General features: G+C 43.1%; 1 protein-coding gene across 4 annotated transcripts in view; it reads left to right on the forward strand.

The window, feature by feature from the left end:
• LOC110509541 (solute carrier family 12 member 2) overlaps positions 1-16150 on the forward strand; it is a 137626-nt gene that overhangs the window by 102498 nt on the left and 18978 nt on the right. For 3 of the 4 annotated variants that reach the window (XM_021590462.2, XM_036967546.1, XM_036967547.1), the window contains 2 exons: positions 661-801; positions 11879-11926. In XM_021590462.2, coding sequence (XP_021446137.2) covers positions 661-801; positions 11879-11926 — 189 coding nt within the window. The remainder of the gene's footprint in view (positions 1-660; positions 802-11878; positions 11927-16150) is intronic. The other variant, XM_021590463.2, reaches the window with a different exon arrangement.

Genomic DNA, 16150 nt, shown 5'->3' on the forward strand with positions numbered 1-16150 from the left:
ACATGATGTACTTACCCACCCACACACACACACACTGAAACACTTTCGTACCAAATTACATGATGTACTTACCCACCCACACACACACACACAAACGACTAATCTTATCAGCTTGTCTCATTTGTTTCCTCCTAAAACTTTATTCAGTTATTGAGAAAATGAATTCAGCACTAGTATTTTGCCATGTCATGTTAATTTGTTCAGCGCAACGATTGTGTCTGGGCCAATTTTCAACTTCACAGGGAATCGAGATTGAGGTGTGGTTGTTAAACTAAAGTTGGAGAGAGGTGAATAAAAGGGATTTTTCAGTAGATGAACCTTCAAAAAACAGTCCAGCTGCAGATTATAGAAGTTAGGCTCTTTTGATTTGTTCTCACGCAGTCACTCCCTGTTAACCTTCCTATTCCTCTTCACTGATTAAAGGTTCACATTTTCTGAGGACGATCATTTCTTGGTTGAAGAGTAGATACTCACTCTTGTTTAAGTTGTATTCCACTTACATAAATAGCCCATGCTATTTTCCAGGTAATTGTTTTTTGACGTTTACAAGATGTTATTTTTTCTCTAGGCTAATAGTTTATCTTCACTGGTCATTTGTTAACAAACATTAACAGAATGTCCAGTAAACATGGTTAATGGTTTCGCTTTGACGTTTCACAGATGACCTGCTGTCGTCACAGGAGAAGACGTCAGGAATGAAGGATGTGGTGGTGTCCATCGACATGAAGGACTCTGACGGAGACTCATCCAAGCCTCTGTCCAAGGCCACCAGTGTCCAGAACAGCCCAGCCATGCAGAAAGGTCAGGTGTCATTCTAAAGTAACCCACATATAAACACTGAGTGCCTTTTTACACCAGTGGTTGTGCGCACATACCTGATTCGGCTAATCGAGGTCCCGATTGCTGTGCAGGACGGAAACACTCTTCAGCTCTGAAGGAGCAGGAAGGTTGGTCACCAAATTTTTTACAACTTCACATTGGGATATGTAAAATTAGGCGTTTGTGAAATCACAATGTGAACGTGCTGTTTTGGCTCTTGAGGAAGGGGTTTCAGATGTAAGAATTCTGAAAGCAGTTTACCGCCACACGCTGATCCCCCTCTAGATCTCTCAAAGGCCTCCCTTATGCTCCTCCAGCCAGCCAGTCACTTGGCTACACTGAGTGCCGGGCCTGTAAACCACTCTACTCAGAGAGGAAGTGGACTCTGACCCTGTGACCCCCAGCCTTCCCACTGGGCCCAGTCTGTTAGTCTCCACAGCACACAGATGGCTTTACTACAGAGTGTGTGTCCTTGTTTGTTTACACACACATTTGTGCATATACACACACATACACGAAAACATCTCATGCATGTACACGCATGTGCTCACACACAGGTGGCTTCAAAATTTTGTCTGTCTGCTGCCTCCTTAAACTGTGGACAAATAAACAGGGAAACTGTTCCCACATGTCTTACTGACAGGCTGGGATCTTTAGTTGATTCCCGACAATTCTACTTATGCCACACACGTCACGTTTAATTGAATCCTCCCATAGGGAGTCCCATGTCCGTGACCCTGTGGGTAGGCCTGGGCGATATGGCCTAAAAAATAATGTCAATTTTTTTTTTAAGACCTAAGGATGAATAACAATATTTTATTTATTTACCTAGTGAAGTCGGTTAAGAACAAATTCTTAGCTACAATGACGGCCTACCCCGGCCAAACCCGGACGATGCTGGGCCAATTGTGGGCCGCCCTATGGGACTCCCAATCACGGCCGGATGTGATACAGCCTGGATTCGAACCAGGGACTGTAGTGATGCCTCTTGCACTGAGATGCAGTGCCTTAGACCAAATGATTATTTATTCTTAACTGACTTGCCTAGTTAAATAAAAAGTGAAATAAATAAAACAGCCTTATTCTAAAATTTATTCAACAGTTTTTTTTTCCCTCAGTCTAAACACAATGACCCATAATGACAAAGTAAAAACAGGTTTTTAGAAAATGTTGCTAATTTATTTTTAAAAATTAAACTGAAATATCACATTTACGTAAGTATTCAGACCCATTACTCAGTACTTTGTTGAAACACCTTTGGCAGCCATTACAACCTCGAGTCTTCTTGGGTATGACGCTACAAGCTTGGCACACCTGCATTTGGGGAGTTGCTTCCATTCTTCTCTGCAGATGCTCTCAAGCTCTGTCAGATTTTATGGGGAGCGTTGCTGCACAGTGATTTTTTTTCAGGTCTATATAGACATGTTTGATCAGGTTGAAGTCCGGGCTCTGGCTGGGCCACTCAAGGATATTCAGAGACTTGTCCCGAAGCCACTCCTACGATGTCTTGGCTGTGTACTTTGGGTCATTGTCCTGTTGGAAGATGAACCTTTGCCCCAGTCTGAGGTCCTGAGTGCTCTGAAGCAGGTTTTCATCAAGGATCTCTCTGTATTTTGCGCCGTTCATCTCGATCCTGACTAATCTCCCAGTCACTGCTGCTGAAAAAAATCCCCACGGCATGATGCTGCCACCACCATGCTTCACAGTAGGGATGGTGCCAGGTTTCCTCCAAACGTGACGCTTGGCATTCAGGCCAAAGAGTTCCATCTTGGTTTCATCAGACCAGATAATCTTGTTTCTCATGGTCAGAGTCCTTTGGGTGCCTTTTGGCAAACTCCAAGCGGGCTGTCATGTGCCTATTTACTGAAGAGTGGCTTCTGTCTGGCCACTCTACCATAAAGGCCTGATTGGTGGAGTGCTGCAGAGATGGTTATCCTTCTGGAAGGTTCTCCTATCTCCACAGAGGAACTCTAGAGCTCTTTCAGAGTTACCACCGGGTTCTTGGTCACCTCCCTGACCAAGGCCCTTCTCCCCCGACTGTTCAGCTGTTCAGTTTGACTGGGCGGCCACCTCTAGGAGAATCTTGGTGTTTCCTATCGTCTTCCATTTAAGAATGATGGAGGCCACTGTGTTCTTTGGGACCTTCAATCCTGCAGAAATGTTTTGGTACCCTTCCTGTCTCAGAGCTCTACAGACAATTCCTTTGACCTGATGGCTTGGTTTTTGCTCTGACATGCACTGTCAACTGTGGGACCTTATATAGATAGGTGTGTGCATTTCCAAAATCATGTCCAATCAATTGAATTTACCACAGGTGGACTCCAATGAAGTTGTAGAAACATCTCAAGGATGATCAATGGAAACAGGATGCTCAACTTCAAGTCTTATAGACTGAATACTTAGTTTTTTTTATGACTTTTTTTTGTGTTTAAATACAAAAAATGTCAAACAACCTGTTTTCGCTTTGTCATTATGGTGTATCAAATCAAATTTTATTGGTCACATACACATGGTTAGCAGATGTTAATGCGAATGTAGCGAAATACTTGTGCTTCTAGTTCCGACCATGCAGTAATATCTAACAAGTCATCTAACCTAACAATTTCACAACAACTACCTTATACACACAAGTGTAAAGGAATGAATAAGAATATGTACATAAAAATATATGAATGAGCGATGGCCGAATGGCATAGGCAAGGTGCAGTAGATGGTACAGAGTACAGTATATACATATGAGATGAGTAATGTAGGGTAAAGTGGCATTGTTTAAAGTGACTAGTGATACAGTGCCTTGCGAAAGTATTCGGCCCCCTTGAACTTTGCGACCTTTTGCCACATTTCAGGCTTCAAACATAAAGATATAAAACTATATTTTTTTGTGAAGAATCAACAACAAGTGGGACACAATCATGAAGTGGAACGACATTTATTGGATATTTCAAACTTTTTTAACAAATCAAAAACTGAAAAATTGGGCGTGCAAAATTATTCAGCCCCTTTACTTTCAGTGCAGCAAACTCTCTCCAGAAGTTCAGTGAGGATCTCTGAATGATCCAATGTTGACCTAAATGACTAATGATGATAAATACAATCCACCTGTGTGTAATCAAGTCTCCGTATAAATGCACCTGCACTGTGATAGTCTCAGAGGTCCGTTAAAAGCGCAGAGAGCATCATGAAGAACAAGGAACACACCAGGCAGGTCTGAGATACTGTTGTGAAGAAGTTTAAAGCCGGATTTGGATACAAAAAGATTTCCCAAGCTTTAAACATCCCAAGGAGCACTGTGCAAGCGATAATATTGAAATGGAAGGAGTATCAGACCACTGCAAATCTACCAAGACCTGGCCGTCCCTCTAAACTTTCAGCTCATACAAGGAGAAGACTGATCAGAGATGCAGCCAAGAGGCCCATGATCACTCTGGATGAACTGCAGAGATCTACAGCTGAGGTGGGAGACTCTGTCCATAGGACAACAATCAGTCGTATATTGCACAAATCTGGCCTTTATGGAAGAGTGGCAAGAAGAAAGCCATTTCTTAAAGATATCCATAAAAAGTGTTGTTTAAAGTTTGCCACAAGCCACCTGGGAGACACACCAAACATGTGGAAGAAGGTGCTCTGGTTAGATTAAACCAAAATTGAACTTTTTGGCAACAATGCAAGACGTTATGTTTGGCGTAAAAGCAACACAGCTCATCACCCTGAACACACCCATCCCCACTGTCAAACATGATGGTGGCAGCATCATGGTTTGGGCCTGCTTTTCTTCAGCAGGGACAGGGAAGATGGTTAAAATTGATGGGAAGATGGATGGAGCCAAATACAGGACCATTCTGGAAGAAAACCTGATGGAGTCTGCAAAATACTTGAGACTGGGACGGAGATTTGTCTTCCAACAAGACAATGATCCAAAACATAAAGCAAAATCTACAATGGAATGATTCAAAAATAAACATATCCAGGTGTTAGAATGGCCAAGTCAAAGTCCAGACCTGAATCCAATCGAGAATCTGTGGAAAGAACTGAAAACTGCTGTTCACAAATGCTCTCCATCCAACCTCACTGAGCTCGAGCTGTTTTGCAAGGAGGAATGGGAAAAAATGTCAGTCTCTCGATTTGCAAAACTGATAGAGACATACCCCAAGCGACTTACAGCTGTAATCGCAGCAAAAGGTGGCGCTACAAAGTATTAACTTAAGGGGGCTGAATAATTTTGCACGCCCAATTTTTCAGTTTTTTATTTGTTCAAAAAGTTTGAAATATCCAATAAATGTCGTTCCACTTCATGATTGTGTCCCACTTGTTGTTGATTCTTCACAAAAAATTACAGTTTTATATCTTTATGTTTGAAGCCTGAAATGTGGCAAAAGGTCGCAAAGTTCAAGGGGGCCGAATACTTTCGCAAGGCACTGTACATTTATTACATTGGGTAGATTGTTACTTACCCTCACCACCTGGGGGCGGCCCGTCAGGAAGTCCAGGACCCAGTTGCACAGGGCGGGGTCGAGACCCAGGGTCTCGAGCTTAATGACGAATTTGGAGGGTACTATGGCGTTAAATGCTGAGCTGTTGTCGATGAACAGCATTCTCACATAGATATTCCTCTTGTCCAGATGGGTTAGGGCAGTGTGATTGCGATTGCATCGTCTGTGGACATATTGGGGCGGTAAGCAAATTGGAGTGGGTCTAGGGTGTCAGGTAGGGTGGAGGTGATGTGGTCCTTGACTAGTCTTTCAAAGCACATCTTGATGACGGAAGTGAGTGCTGCGGGGCGATAGTCATTTAGCTCAGTTACCTTCGTTTTCTTGGGAACAGGAACAATGGTGGCCCTCTTGAAGCATGTGGGAACAGCAGACTGGGATAAGGATTGATTGAATATGTCCTTAAACACACCAGCTGGTCTGCGCGTGCTCTGAGAACGTGGCTGGGGATGTCGTCTGGGCCGGCAGCCTTGCAAGGGTTAACACGTTTAAATGTTTTACTCACGTTGGCTGCAGTGAAGGAGAGCCCACAAGTTTTGGTAGCGGGCCGTGTCAGTGGCACTGTATTGTCCTCAAAGTTAGCAAAGAAGTTGTTTAGTTTGTCTGGGAGCAAGACATCGTGGTCCGCGACGGGGCTGTTTTTCCTTTTGTAGTCCGTGATTGACTGTAGACCCTGCCACATACGTCTCGTGTCTGAGCTGTTGAATTGTGACTCTACTTTGTCTCTATACTGACGCTTAGCTTGTTTGATTGCCTTGCGAAGGGAATAGCTACACTGTTTGTATTCGGTCATGTTTCCGGTCACCTTGCTCTGATTAAAAGCAGTGGTTCGCGCTTTCAGTTTTGCGCGAATGCTGCCATCAATCCACGGTTTCTGGTTGGGGAATGTTTTAACCTGTCTATGACTGGAACCCCGTTCCGCTAGCGGTACCCCTCGCCAACAGCCAATGAAATTGCAGGGCGCCGAATACAAATCAACAGAAATCTCATAAATCAAATTTCTCAAACATATACAAGTATTTTACACCATTTGAAAGATAACATTCTCGTTAATCCAGCCACAGTGTCTGATTTCAAAAATGCTTTACAGTGAAAGCCCCACAAACGATTGTTAGGTCACCACCAACTCACTGAAAAACCCAGCCATGTTTCCAGCCAAAAAGCAGAAATAGAGATAAATTTAATCACTAACCTTTGATGATCTTCATCAGATGACAATCATAGGATTTCATGTTACACAATACATGTATGTTTTGTTCGGTAAAGTTCATATTTATATCCAAAAATCTTATTTTACATTGGCGTGTTATGTTCAGTAGTTCCAAAACATGCAGTGATATTGCAGAGAGCCACATGAATTCACAGAAATACTCATTATAAATGCCGATGAAAATTCAATTTTTAGACATGGAAATATAGATACACTTCTCCTTAATGCAACCGCTGTGTCAGATTTCAAAAAAACTTTGGCCTCAGAGCCCAAACCAGCCAGAGAAATATCCGCCATGTTGGGTAGTCAACATTATTCATAAATAGCATTATAAATATTCACTTACCTTTGATGATCTTCATCAGAATGCACTCCCAGGAATCGCAGTTCCACTATAAATGCTTGTTTTGTTTGATAATGTCCATCATTCATGTCCATTCTGTCCAATAGCTTCTTTTGTTAGGGCGTTTGGTAAACAAATCCAAATGCGCGATCTGGTCCATTCGGACAAAACGTTCAAAAAGTTATATTACAGGTCGAAGAAACTTGTCAATCTTTAGGATGTTTTTATCATAAAAGTTCAATAATGTTCCAACCGGAGAATTCCATTGTCTGTAGAAAAGCAATGGAATGACAGCTGCCTCTCAAGTGAAAGCGTGTGACTGAGAACGAGGCTGTAGGCAGACCACTGACTCCAGGAGCTCCAGGAGCTCCCATCCACATCACAGTAGAAGCCTGAAACAACGTTCTAAAGATGGTTGACATCTAGTGGAAGCCTTAGGAAGTGCAACATAACCAATATCCCACTGTGTATTCAATGGGGTGAGTTCAAAAACTACAAACCTCAGATTTCCCACCATTCAAACAGTTTTAGAAACTTCAGAGTGTTTTCTATCCAATACTAATAATAATATGCATATATTAGCCTCTGGGACTGAGTAGGAGGCAGTTCACTCTGGGCACGATATTCATCCAAAAGTGAAAATGCTGCCCCCTAACCCAAATAAGTTAATAGACACTGTGGTTACAACATCACCGATGCACTTGCTAATAAATTCATTCACCGAATCAGCGTATTCATCAATGTTGTTGTCCGACGCTATGCGGAACATATCACAGTCCACGTGATTGAAGCAATCTTGAAGCGTGGAATCCGATTGGTTGGACCAGCGTTGAACAGATCTGAGCACGGGCGCTTCCTGTTTTAGTTTCTGTCTATAGGCTGGGAGCAACAAAATGGAGTCGTGGTCAGATTTTCCGAAAGTCGGGCGGGGGATGGCTTTATGTGCGTCTCGGAAGTTAGAATAACAATGATCCAGGGTTTTGCCTGCCCGGGTCGCGCATTCGGTATGCTAATAAAATTTAGGGAGCCTTGTTTTCAGATTAGCCTGGTTAAAATCCCCAGCTACAATAAATGCAGCCTCAGAATATGGGGTTTCCAGTTTACATAGAGTCAAATGAAGTACGTTCAGGGCCGTCGAGGTGTCTGCTTGGGGGGATATACACGACAGTTATTATGATCGAAGAGAATTCTCTTGGTACATAATGCGGTCGGCATTTGATTGTAAGGAATTCTAGGACTTGAGTTCCTGTATGTTGTTGTGATCACACCACGTCTCGTTAATCATAAGGCATACACCCCGCCCTTCTTCTTACCAGAGAGATGTTTGTTTCTGTCAGCGAGATGCGTGAAGAAACCAGGTGGCTGTACCGACTCTGATGGCGTATCCCGAGTAAGCCATGTTTCTGTTGGCGTGATGCGTGAAGAAACCAGGTGGCTGTACCGACTCTGATGACGTATCCCAAGTGAGCCATGTTTCAGTGAAACAGAGAACATTACAATCTCTGATGTCTCTCTGGAAGGCAACCCTTGCTCAGATTTCGTCTACCTTGTTGTCAAGAGACTGGGCATTGGCGAGTAGTATACTCGGGAGCAGTGCTCAATGTGCCCGTCTACGGAGCCTGACCAGAAGACCGCTCCGTCTGCCCCTTCTGCGGCGCCGTTGTTTTGGGTCGCCGGCTGGGATCCGATCCATTGTCCTGGGTGGTGGACCAAACAGAGGATCTGTTTCAGGAAAGTCGTATTCCTGGTCGTAATGTTGGTGAGTTGACGTTGCGCTTATATCCAAATGTGTGTAGAGTTTTTAAAATTTTAAATCCATTTTAGAATAAGGCTGTAACGTAACAATATGTGGAACGAGTCAAGGGGTCTGAATACTTTCTTAAGGCACAGTATTATCATTCGCATGATAATTTAAAAACATATTACTGTGCAGCAGACCAGGTACTTCTATGCGTGCTCAGGTGCACACAATCATCAACATTTATAAGTACAGAAAAACCAGACACGTGCTCACATGGAGCCCTCCAAACAAAATAAGATTTAAAAAATGACGGTTATGAAATAAAGAAACTTGTTTTTCACAAGTGTATCATGTTGTGAACTCTGCAAACAATGTTACCACTCAGATAATGATAACTGTAAATTAATGTAATTAAGACATGCATTAACAGAAATGTATGGAATTAACTGTACATTCACTACTGGTGACATGTAACGGGGAGTTGGTTTTAAAAAATCAATGGGCAAACCATTCACATTGAAACGATGAATTGGCGGGAGACAGCTGTGCATTCTGGGAGACAGCTGTGCCACGCCTCCCCTTCTTGTCTCAACATTTTACATTTTACTTCACCAGTGGTGTAAAGTACTTAAGTAGTACTTTAAAGTATTTTTACTTAAGAAGTGTTTTGGGGTATCTGTAATTTACTTTTTACTTTGACAACTTTCACTACATTCCTATAGAAAAGAATGTACTTTTTACTCCATACATTTTCTCTGACACCCAAAAGTACTCATTACATTTTGAATGCTTAACAGAACAGGACAATTGTCCAATTCACTCACGTATCAAGCGAAAATCCACGGTCATCCATACTGCCTCTGATCTGGCAGACTCATTAAACACAAATGCTTCATTTGTAAATGATGTCTGAGTGCTGGAGTGTGCCCCTGGCTATCAGTTAAAAATAAAAAATTAATTGTGCTGTCTGGTTTGCTTAATATAAGGAATTTTAAACGATTTCCACTTTTACTTTTGATTCTAAAGTATATTTAAAACCAAATAGTTTGACTTTTACTCACGTAGTACTTTAGTGGGTGACTTTACGTGAGTAATTTTCTATTAAGTTCTTACTTTTATTTAAGTATGACAATTGAGTACTTTTCCATCACTGTATTTCACACACATTTGAGATGCTTTTCATTGACTGCCGCAACTCCATAAATCAGCAAGACCTATTGCCACACACGCTGCCCAAGTTGAGGAATTCCCTAATGAGCTAATGATCCTCTGTGGCTAAGTCATGCTTTCTGGTGAAGTATTTTGAAAAAATATTAGTCGGTTTCTGTAGAAACAGGAGTAATTACATAATTTTGGCAAATGTATGTCCATTTACTCCCCTATTGGACCCACCACTATGCCATTTCTCTCCTGTTCTATTGGTTTTTGCATCAACTTTCTTTCGTTGTCCAGAATCCAAAGGCACAATCCTTGTCATATTAGCAACCCATCCTAGTTGTTGCATCTTCAGATTTTTCTAACAGAGAAGTTTCTAACAGAGATTTTTGTCTGTCACACATGGAACCTTTATCAGGTGACCTGTTTAGAATGGTCTTTTCCCACTAATTGCATTTTGGCAAATGTTTACAGAGTTGCGTGTTCTGTTAAGATTCATTAACATAATCTAAATGTGATTTCTGTGATTCTGATCATGGGCGCCCTAATAGGTTATGCACCAAATGCAATTTCTCAAATGGCCGGTAAATTAAAATGAAAATGATGGGTCCGGTCGGTAAATTAAAATATTCCTGGTCACGTTGTCCGGCACCACGTTTTCCCTAAAGGAAACCCTGGTGTTCACTACATAGTGAACATAGTGGGCCAAGTGACAAAAACAGTCAAATGCAGATGGTAATTTCTGTAATCGGCTTAGCAGTAAGCAATGCTTAATGCCGGAACCTTTTATTATTTTCTCAGAACTTGTCCAGATTATTTATTTATTTAGTCATTTTCCACAACATTATTCTCCATCTTCTCACACTTGCGAACCTCGACCACAAAACCTCTCCAAAATACTTTAGTAGTGAGGGATTTAGGCCAAGGCTTTGTATGTTTTAACCCTCTAAGTTTGATGTCTGCGTCCCCGCAGAATTCTAATTAGCATAATAAAATATCCTCATAAAAATCTGTCAGTTTAAAACTAGAGATGTTTTTTTTCATTGGATGCCATTCAATCCACCGCATCCCCCTATGCTGCATTTACGCATCTGCGGTGACAGGCTGGCTAGGCTGGGCTACACACTAGTATGATCCCTCTGTGGAATGGTGAGACTCTCACGAACATGCACGTCGGTTGTTTTACTCTAAGACGCCCACTGGCCTCACAAGACTCGTCTGAAGGTCCCCTGGTACCAGTCAAAAAAATTAATGGAAGTATATATGGAGACTGTTTAGTGCCAAAAAATGTGTTAAAAACATGTCAACAACAGCAACCAAAAAAAGATTGATCTTTCTTACATCTCTCAGATATAGAGCAGACACTAGAGAACAAACTTATTTGGATTTTTGGGGGACTGTCCATGTAGTGAGTGATTCTGTTATTTCATGTGTTTGTTTGGGCTAATAGCAGTAAGGACAAAATACATTTTCTATCAAAAAAAATGTTTCAACTTCAAGGGGTCTTAAAATTCTAAATCAAACAGCTAAATAATCTTTGGTATCCCCTCCCTTCAAACAATTGCATATTGCTTAGTAGAACAACCCCCCCAATCCCCCGGCTTTGACTCGGTTTAGACTCTTATGGGTTAAACTGTCAAGTTGTCGTGAAGCAGTGTTTCTCAAATGGTTGAAGTTGCAGCCAATCATTTTTGTCTCTGTGAAGACTAAAGAGTGTGTCCTGGCTATAAACACTGGTTTCGCTAACTTGGCGTGTCCCAAAAAATGTACAAAGTGTTCATCCACTAAGGTGCCTTCATCCACTAAGGTGCCTGCTAAGGCAGTGGTGGAGTTTTCCGATTACACAATTTCTAACCATTGCCTGGATTCAACATTTATTTCCTGAGGGACCCCAAGTGTGTGTGCTTGTGTGTTACCGCTGATGCCTTTTCCATTGGAGCCTATTCCATCTCGTTTGGCGCAGGGATAAATGACACAGCGGCCCCCTGACACCCCACCCCCAGAACAGACCCCTCATTGTAGCGGTGCTATTGACACATGTTTTCCATCATGGCGACAGCAGAAAAATCGTTAACCCCTCTATTCTCTCTCGCTCTTTTTTTTTTTTTTTTTACATGATCCAGATGACGATGACGAATGCAAAGCTGCAACGAAGCCCCTATTGAAAAAAGGCAGGCAGTCCACCTTTTTGAGTTGCCTTACTTTTCCTTTTCTCTCCTTCTATTACTTTCACTCACTTGCACACGTACTCATTCTTTGTCTGTTACGTAACCGTATTTAAATACAACATGTTTCTTGTTCTCACTCTGTCATGAGCATTCGAAAAGCCGTTGAACCTGGTTGAGTTTGGTTTTCTTTTTCTCTTCTATTGCTCTCACCCTCATGCACATCCTCCTGTCCTCTTTGTGCTCCTAACTCAATCCGTCTACCTGTAGCTCTAGCGCAGTCTCTGAAGCGCCGTTGCACATGCGTGTGTGTGTACATCTTCTCTGTGGCAGTGTGAGAGGGTCTTCCTCTTTGTTCTTAGCTGTGTGTGTGTGTGTACATATGCTCTGTGGCACTGTGAGAGGGTCATCCTCTTTGTTTCTTAGCTGTGTGTGTGTGTACATCTGCTCTGTGGCAGTGTGAGAGGGTCTTCCTCTTTGTTCTTAGCTGTGTGTGTGTAGACATCTGCTCTGTGGCAGTGTGAGAGGGTCTTCCTCTTTGTTTTTTAGCTGTGTGTGTGTGTACACATCTGCTCTGTGGCACTGTGAGAGGGTCTTCCTCTTTGTTCTTAGCTCTGTGTGTGTACATCTGCTCTGTGGCACTGTGAGAGGGTCATCCTCTTTGTTCTTAGCTCTGTGTGTGTACATCTGCTCTGTGGCACTGTGAGAGGGTCTTCCTCTTTGTTCTTAGCTCTGTGTGTATACATCTGCTCTGTGGCAGTGTGAGAGGGTGTCTTCTTCTTTGTTCTTAGCTGTGTGTGTGTACATCTGCTCTGTGGCAGTGTGAGAGGGTCTTCCTCTTTGTTTTTTAGCTGTGTGTGTGTATACATCTGCTCTGTGGCAGTGTGAGAGGGTCTTCCTCTTTGTTTTTTAGCTGTGTGTGTGTGTATACATCTGCTCTGTGGCACTGTGAGAGGGTCTTCCTCTTTGTTCTTAGCTGTGTGTGTATACATCTGCTCTGTGGCAGTGTGAGAGGGTGTCTTCCTCTTTGTTCTTAGCTGTGTGTGTGTACATCTGCTCTGTGGCAGTGTGAGAGGGTCTTCCTCTTTGTTTTTTAGCTGTGTGTGTGTGTATACATCTTCTCTGTGGCACTGTGAGAGGGTCTTCCTCTTTGTTCTTAGCTCTGTGTGTGTACATCTGCTCTGTGGCAGTGTGAGAGGGTGTCTTCCTCTTTGTTCTTAGCTGTGTGTGTGTAGACATCTGCTCTGTGGCAGTGTGAGAGGGTCTTCCTCTTTGTTCTTAGCTGTGTGTGTGTGTACATCTGCTCTGTGGCAGTGTGAGAGGGTCTTCCTCTTTGTTCTTAGCTGTGTGTGTGTAGACATCTGCTCTGTGGCAGTGTGAGAGGGTCTTCCTCTTTGTTTTTTAGCTGTGTGTGTGTGTATACATCTGCTCTGTGGCACTGTGAGAGGGTCATCCTCTTTGTTCTTAGCTGTGTGTGTATACATCTGCTCTGTGGCAGTGTGAGAGGGTGTCTTCCTCTTTGTTATTAGCTGTGTGTGTGTACATCTGCTCTGTGGCAGTGTGAGAGGGTCTTCCTCTTTGTTTTTTAGCTGTGTGTGTGTGTATACATCTGCTCTGTGGCACTGTGAGAGGGTCTTCCTCTTTGTTCTTAGCTGTGTGTGTATACATCTGCTCTGTGGCAGTGTGAGAGGGTGTCTTCCTCTTTGTTCTTAGCTGTGTGTGTATACATCTGCTCTGTGGCAGTGTGAGAGGGTGTCTTCCTCTTTGTTCTTAGCTGTGTGTGTATACATCTGCTCTGTGGCAGTGTGAGAGGGTGTCTTCCTCTTTGTTCTTAGCTGTGTGTGTATACATCTGCTCTGTGGCAGTGTGAGAGGGTGTCTTCCTCTTTGTTCTTAGCTGTGTGTGTATACATCTGCTCTGTGGCAGTGTGAGAGGCTCTTCCTCTTTGTTCTTAGCTGTGTGTGTGTACATCTGCTCTGTGGCAGTGTGAGAGGGTGTCTTCCTCTTTGTTCTTAGCTGTGTGTGTGTGTACATCTTCTCTGTGGCAGTGTGAGAGGGTCTTCCTCTTTGTTCTTAGCTGTGTGTGTGTAGACATCTGCTCTGTGGCAGTGTGAGAGGGTCTTCCTCTTTGTTTTTTAGCTCTGTGTGTGTACATCTGCTCTGTGGCACTGTGAGAGGGTCTTCCTCTTTGTTCTTAGCTCTGTGTGTGTACATCTGCTCTGTGGCACTGTGAGAGGGTCTTCCTCTTTGTTCTTAGCTGTGTGTGTATACATCTGCTCTGTGGCAGTGTGAGAGGGTGTCTTCCTCTTTGTTCTTAGCTGTGTGTGTGTACATCTGCTCTGTGGCAGTGTGAGAGGCTCTTCCTCTTTGTTCTTAGCTGTGTGTGTGTGTGTGTGTGCGCTCTGATGTTGTATTTTCTTTCAATTTTTTCTTTCCTGAACTTCCTCAGTCCTAAGTGCCTGTTTCTTCTCTCTGCAGAGATGACAGTCTTCAGTACTTTGTCACTGTCTCGATCTGTTCCTTTCTAGCAGGCTGCTCTTTGGGTTTGTCTGTTTTTCTCTCTTCCTCTCATCCTTTCTCTCCCTCTCTGCCTGTGTCTCACTCTCCTGTTGTAATTGTCGTGCTTTTCAGGTACATCTGTTTGATATCCATTCTGTCACATTAGCCAAGTCACAGACATACACTCAGACAGTAGAGAAGGGAATGTTACAATAAAGACACTCACTGACTGCACACAGTACATTACACTGAGCCCACAGTTTACATTACACTGAGCCCACAGTTTACATTACACTGACCCCACTTCACATTACACCGAGCCCACAGTACATTACACAGAGCCCACAGTTTACATTACACTGAGCCCACAGTTTACATTACACTGAGCCCACAGTTTACATTACACTGAGCCCACAGTTTACATTACACTGAGCCCACCATTTACATTACACTGAGCCCACTTCACATTACACTGAGCCCACTTCACATTACACTGAGCCCCCACTTTACATTACTCTGCGCCCCCACTTTACATTACTCTGAGCCCCCACTTTACATTACTCTAAGCCCACACTTTACATTACACAGAGCCCACACTTTACATTACACTGAGCCAACACTTTACATTACACTGAGCCCACACTTTACATTACACTGAGCCCCCACTTTACATTACACTGAGCCCACACTTTACATTACACTGAGCCCACAGTTTACATTACACTGAGCCCACAGTTTACATTACACTGAGCCCACACTTTACATTACACTGAGCCCACACTTTACATTACACTGAGCCCACACTTTACATTACACTGAGCACACCATTTACATTACACTGAGCCCACACTTTACATTACACTGAGCCCACACTTTACATTACTCTGAGCCCCCACTTTACATTACACTGAGCCCCCACTTTACATAACACTGAGCCCCCACTTTACATTACACTGAGCCCCCACTTTACATTACACTGAGCCCACTTTACATTACACTGAGCCCACACTTTACATTACACTGAGCCCACACTTTACATTACACTGAGCCCACACTTTACATTACACTGAGCCCACACTTTACATTACACTGAGCCCACACTTTACATTACACTGAGCCCACACTTTACATTACACTGAGCCCACACTTTACATTACACTGAGCCCACACTTTACATTACACTGCGCCCACACTTTACATTACACTGAGCACACAGTTTACATTACACTGAGCCCACACTTCACATTACACTGAGCCCACACTTCACATTACACTGAGCCCACACTTTACATTACTCTGAGCCCACACTTTACATTACACTGAGCCCACAGTTTACATTACACTGAGCCCACAGTTTACATTACACTGAGCCCACCCTTTACATTACACTGAGCCCACAGTTTACATTACAATGAGCCCACAGTTTACATTACACTGAGCCCACAGTTCACATTACACTGAGCCCACAGTTTACATTACACGGTGCCCACAGTTTACATTACACGGAGCCCACACTTTACATTACACTGAGCCCACAGTTTACATTACACTGAGCCTCCACTTTGCATTATACTGAGCCCCCACTTTACATTACTCTGAGCCCCCACTTTACATTACACTGAGCACACCGTTTACATTACACTGAGCCCACACTTTACATTACTCTGAGCCCCCACTTTACATTACACTGAGCCCACACTTTACATTACTCTGAGCCTCCACTTTACATTA

Source organism: Oncorhynchus mykiss, chromosome Y, assembly GCF_013265735.2.
Source record: "Oncorhynchus mykiss isolate Arlee chromosome Y, USDA_OmykA_1.1, whole genome shotgun sequence".
Taxonomy (NCBI): Eukaryota; Metazoa; Chordata; class Actinopteri; order Salmoniformes; family Salmonidae; genus Oncorhynchus; species Oncorhynchus mykiss.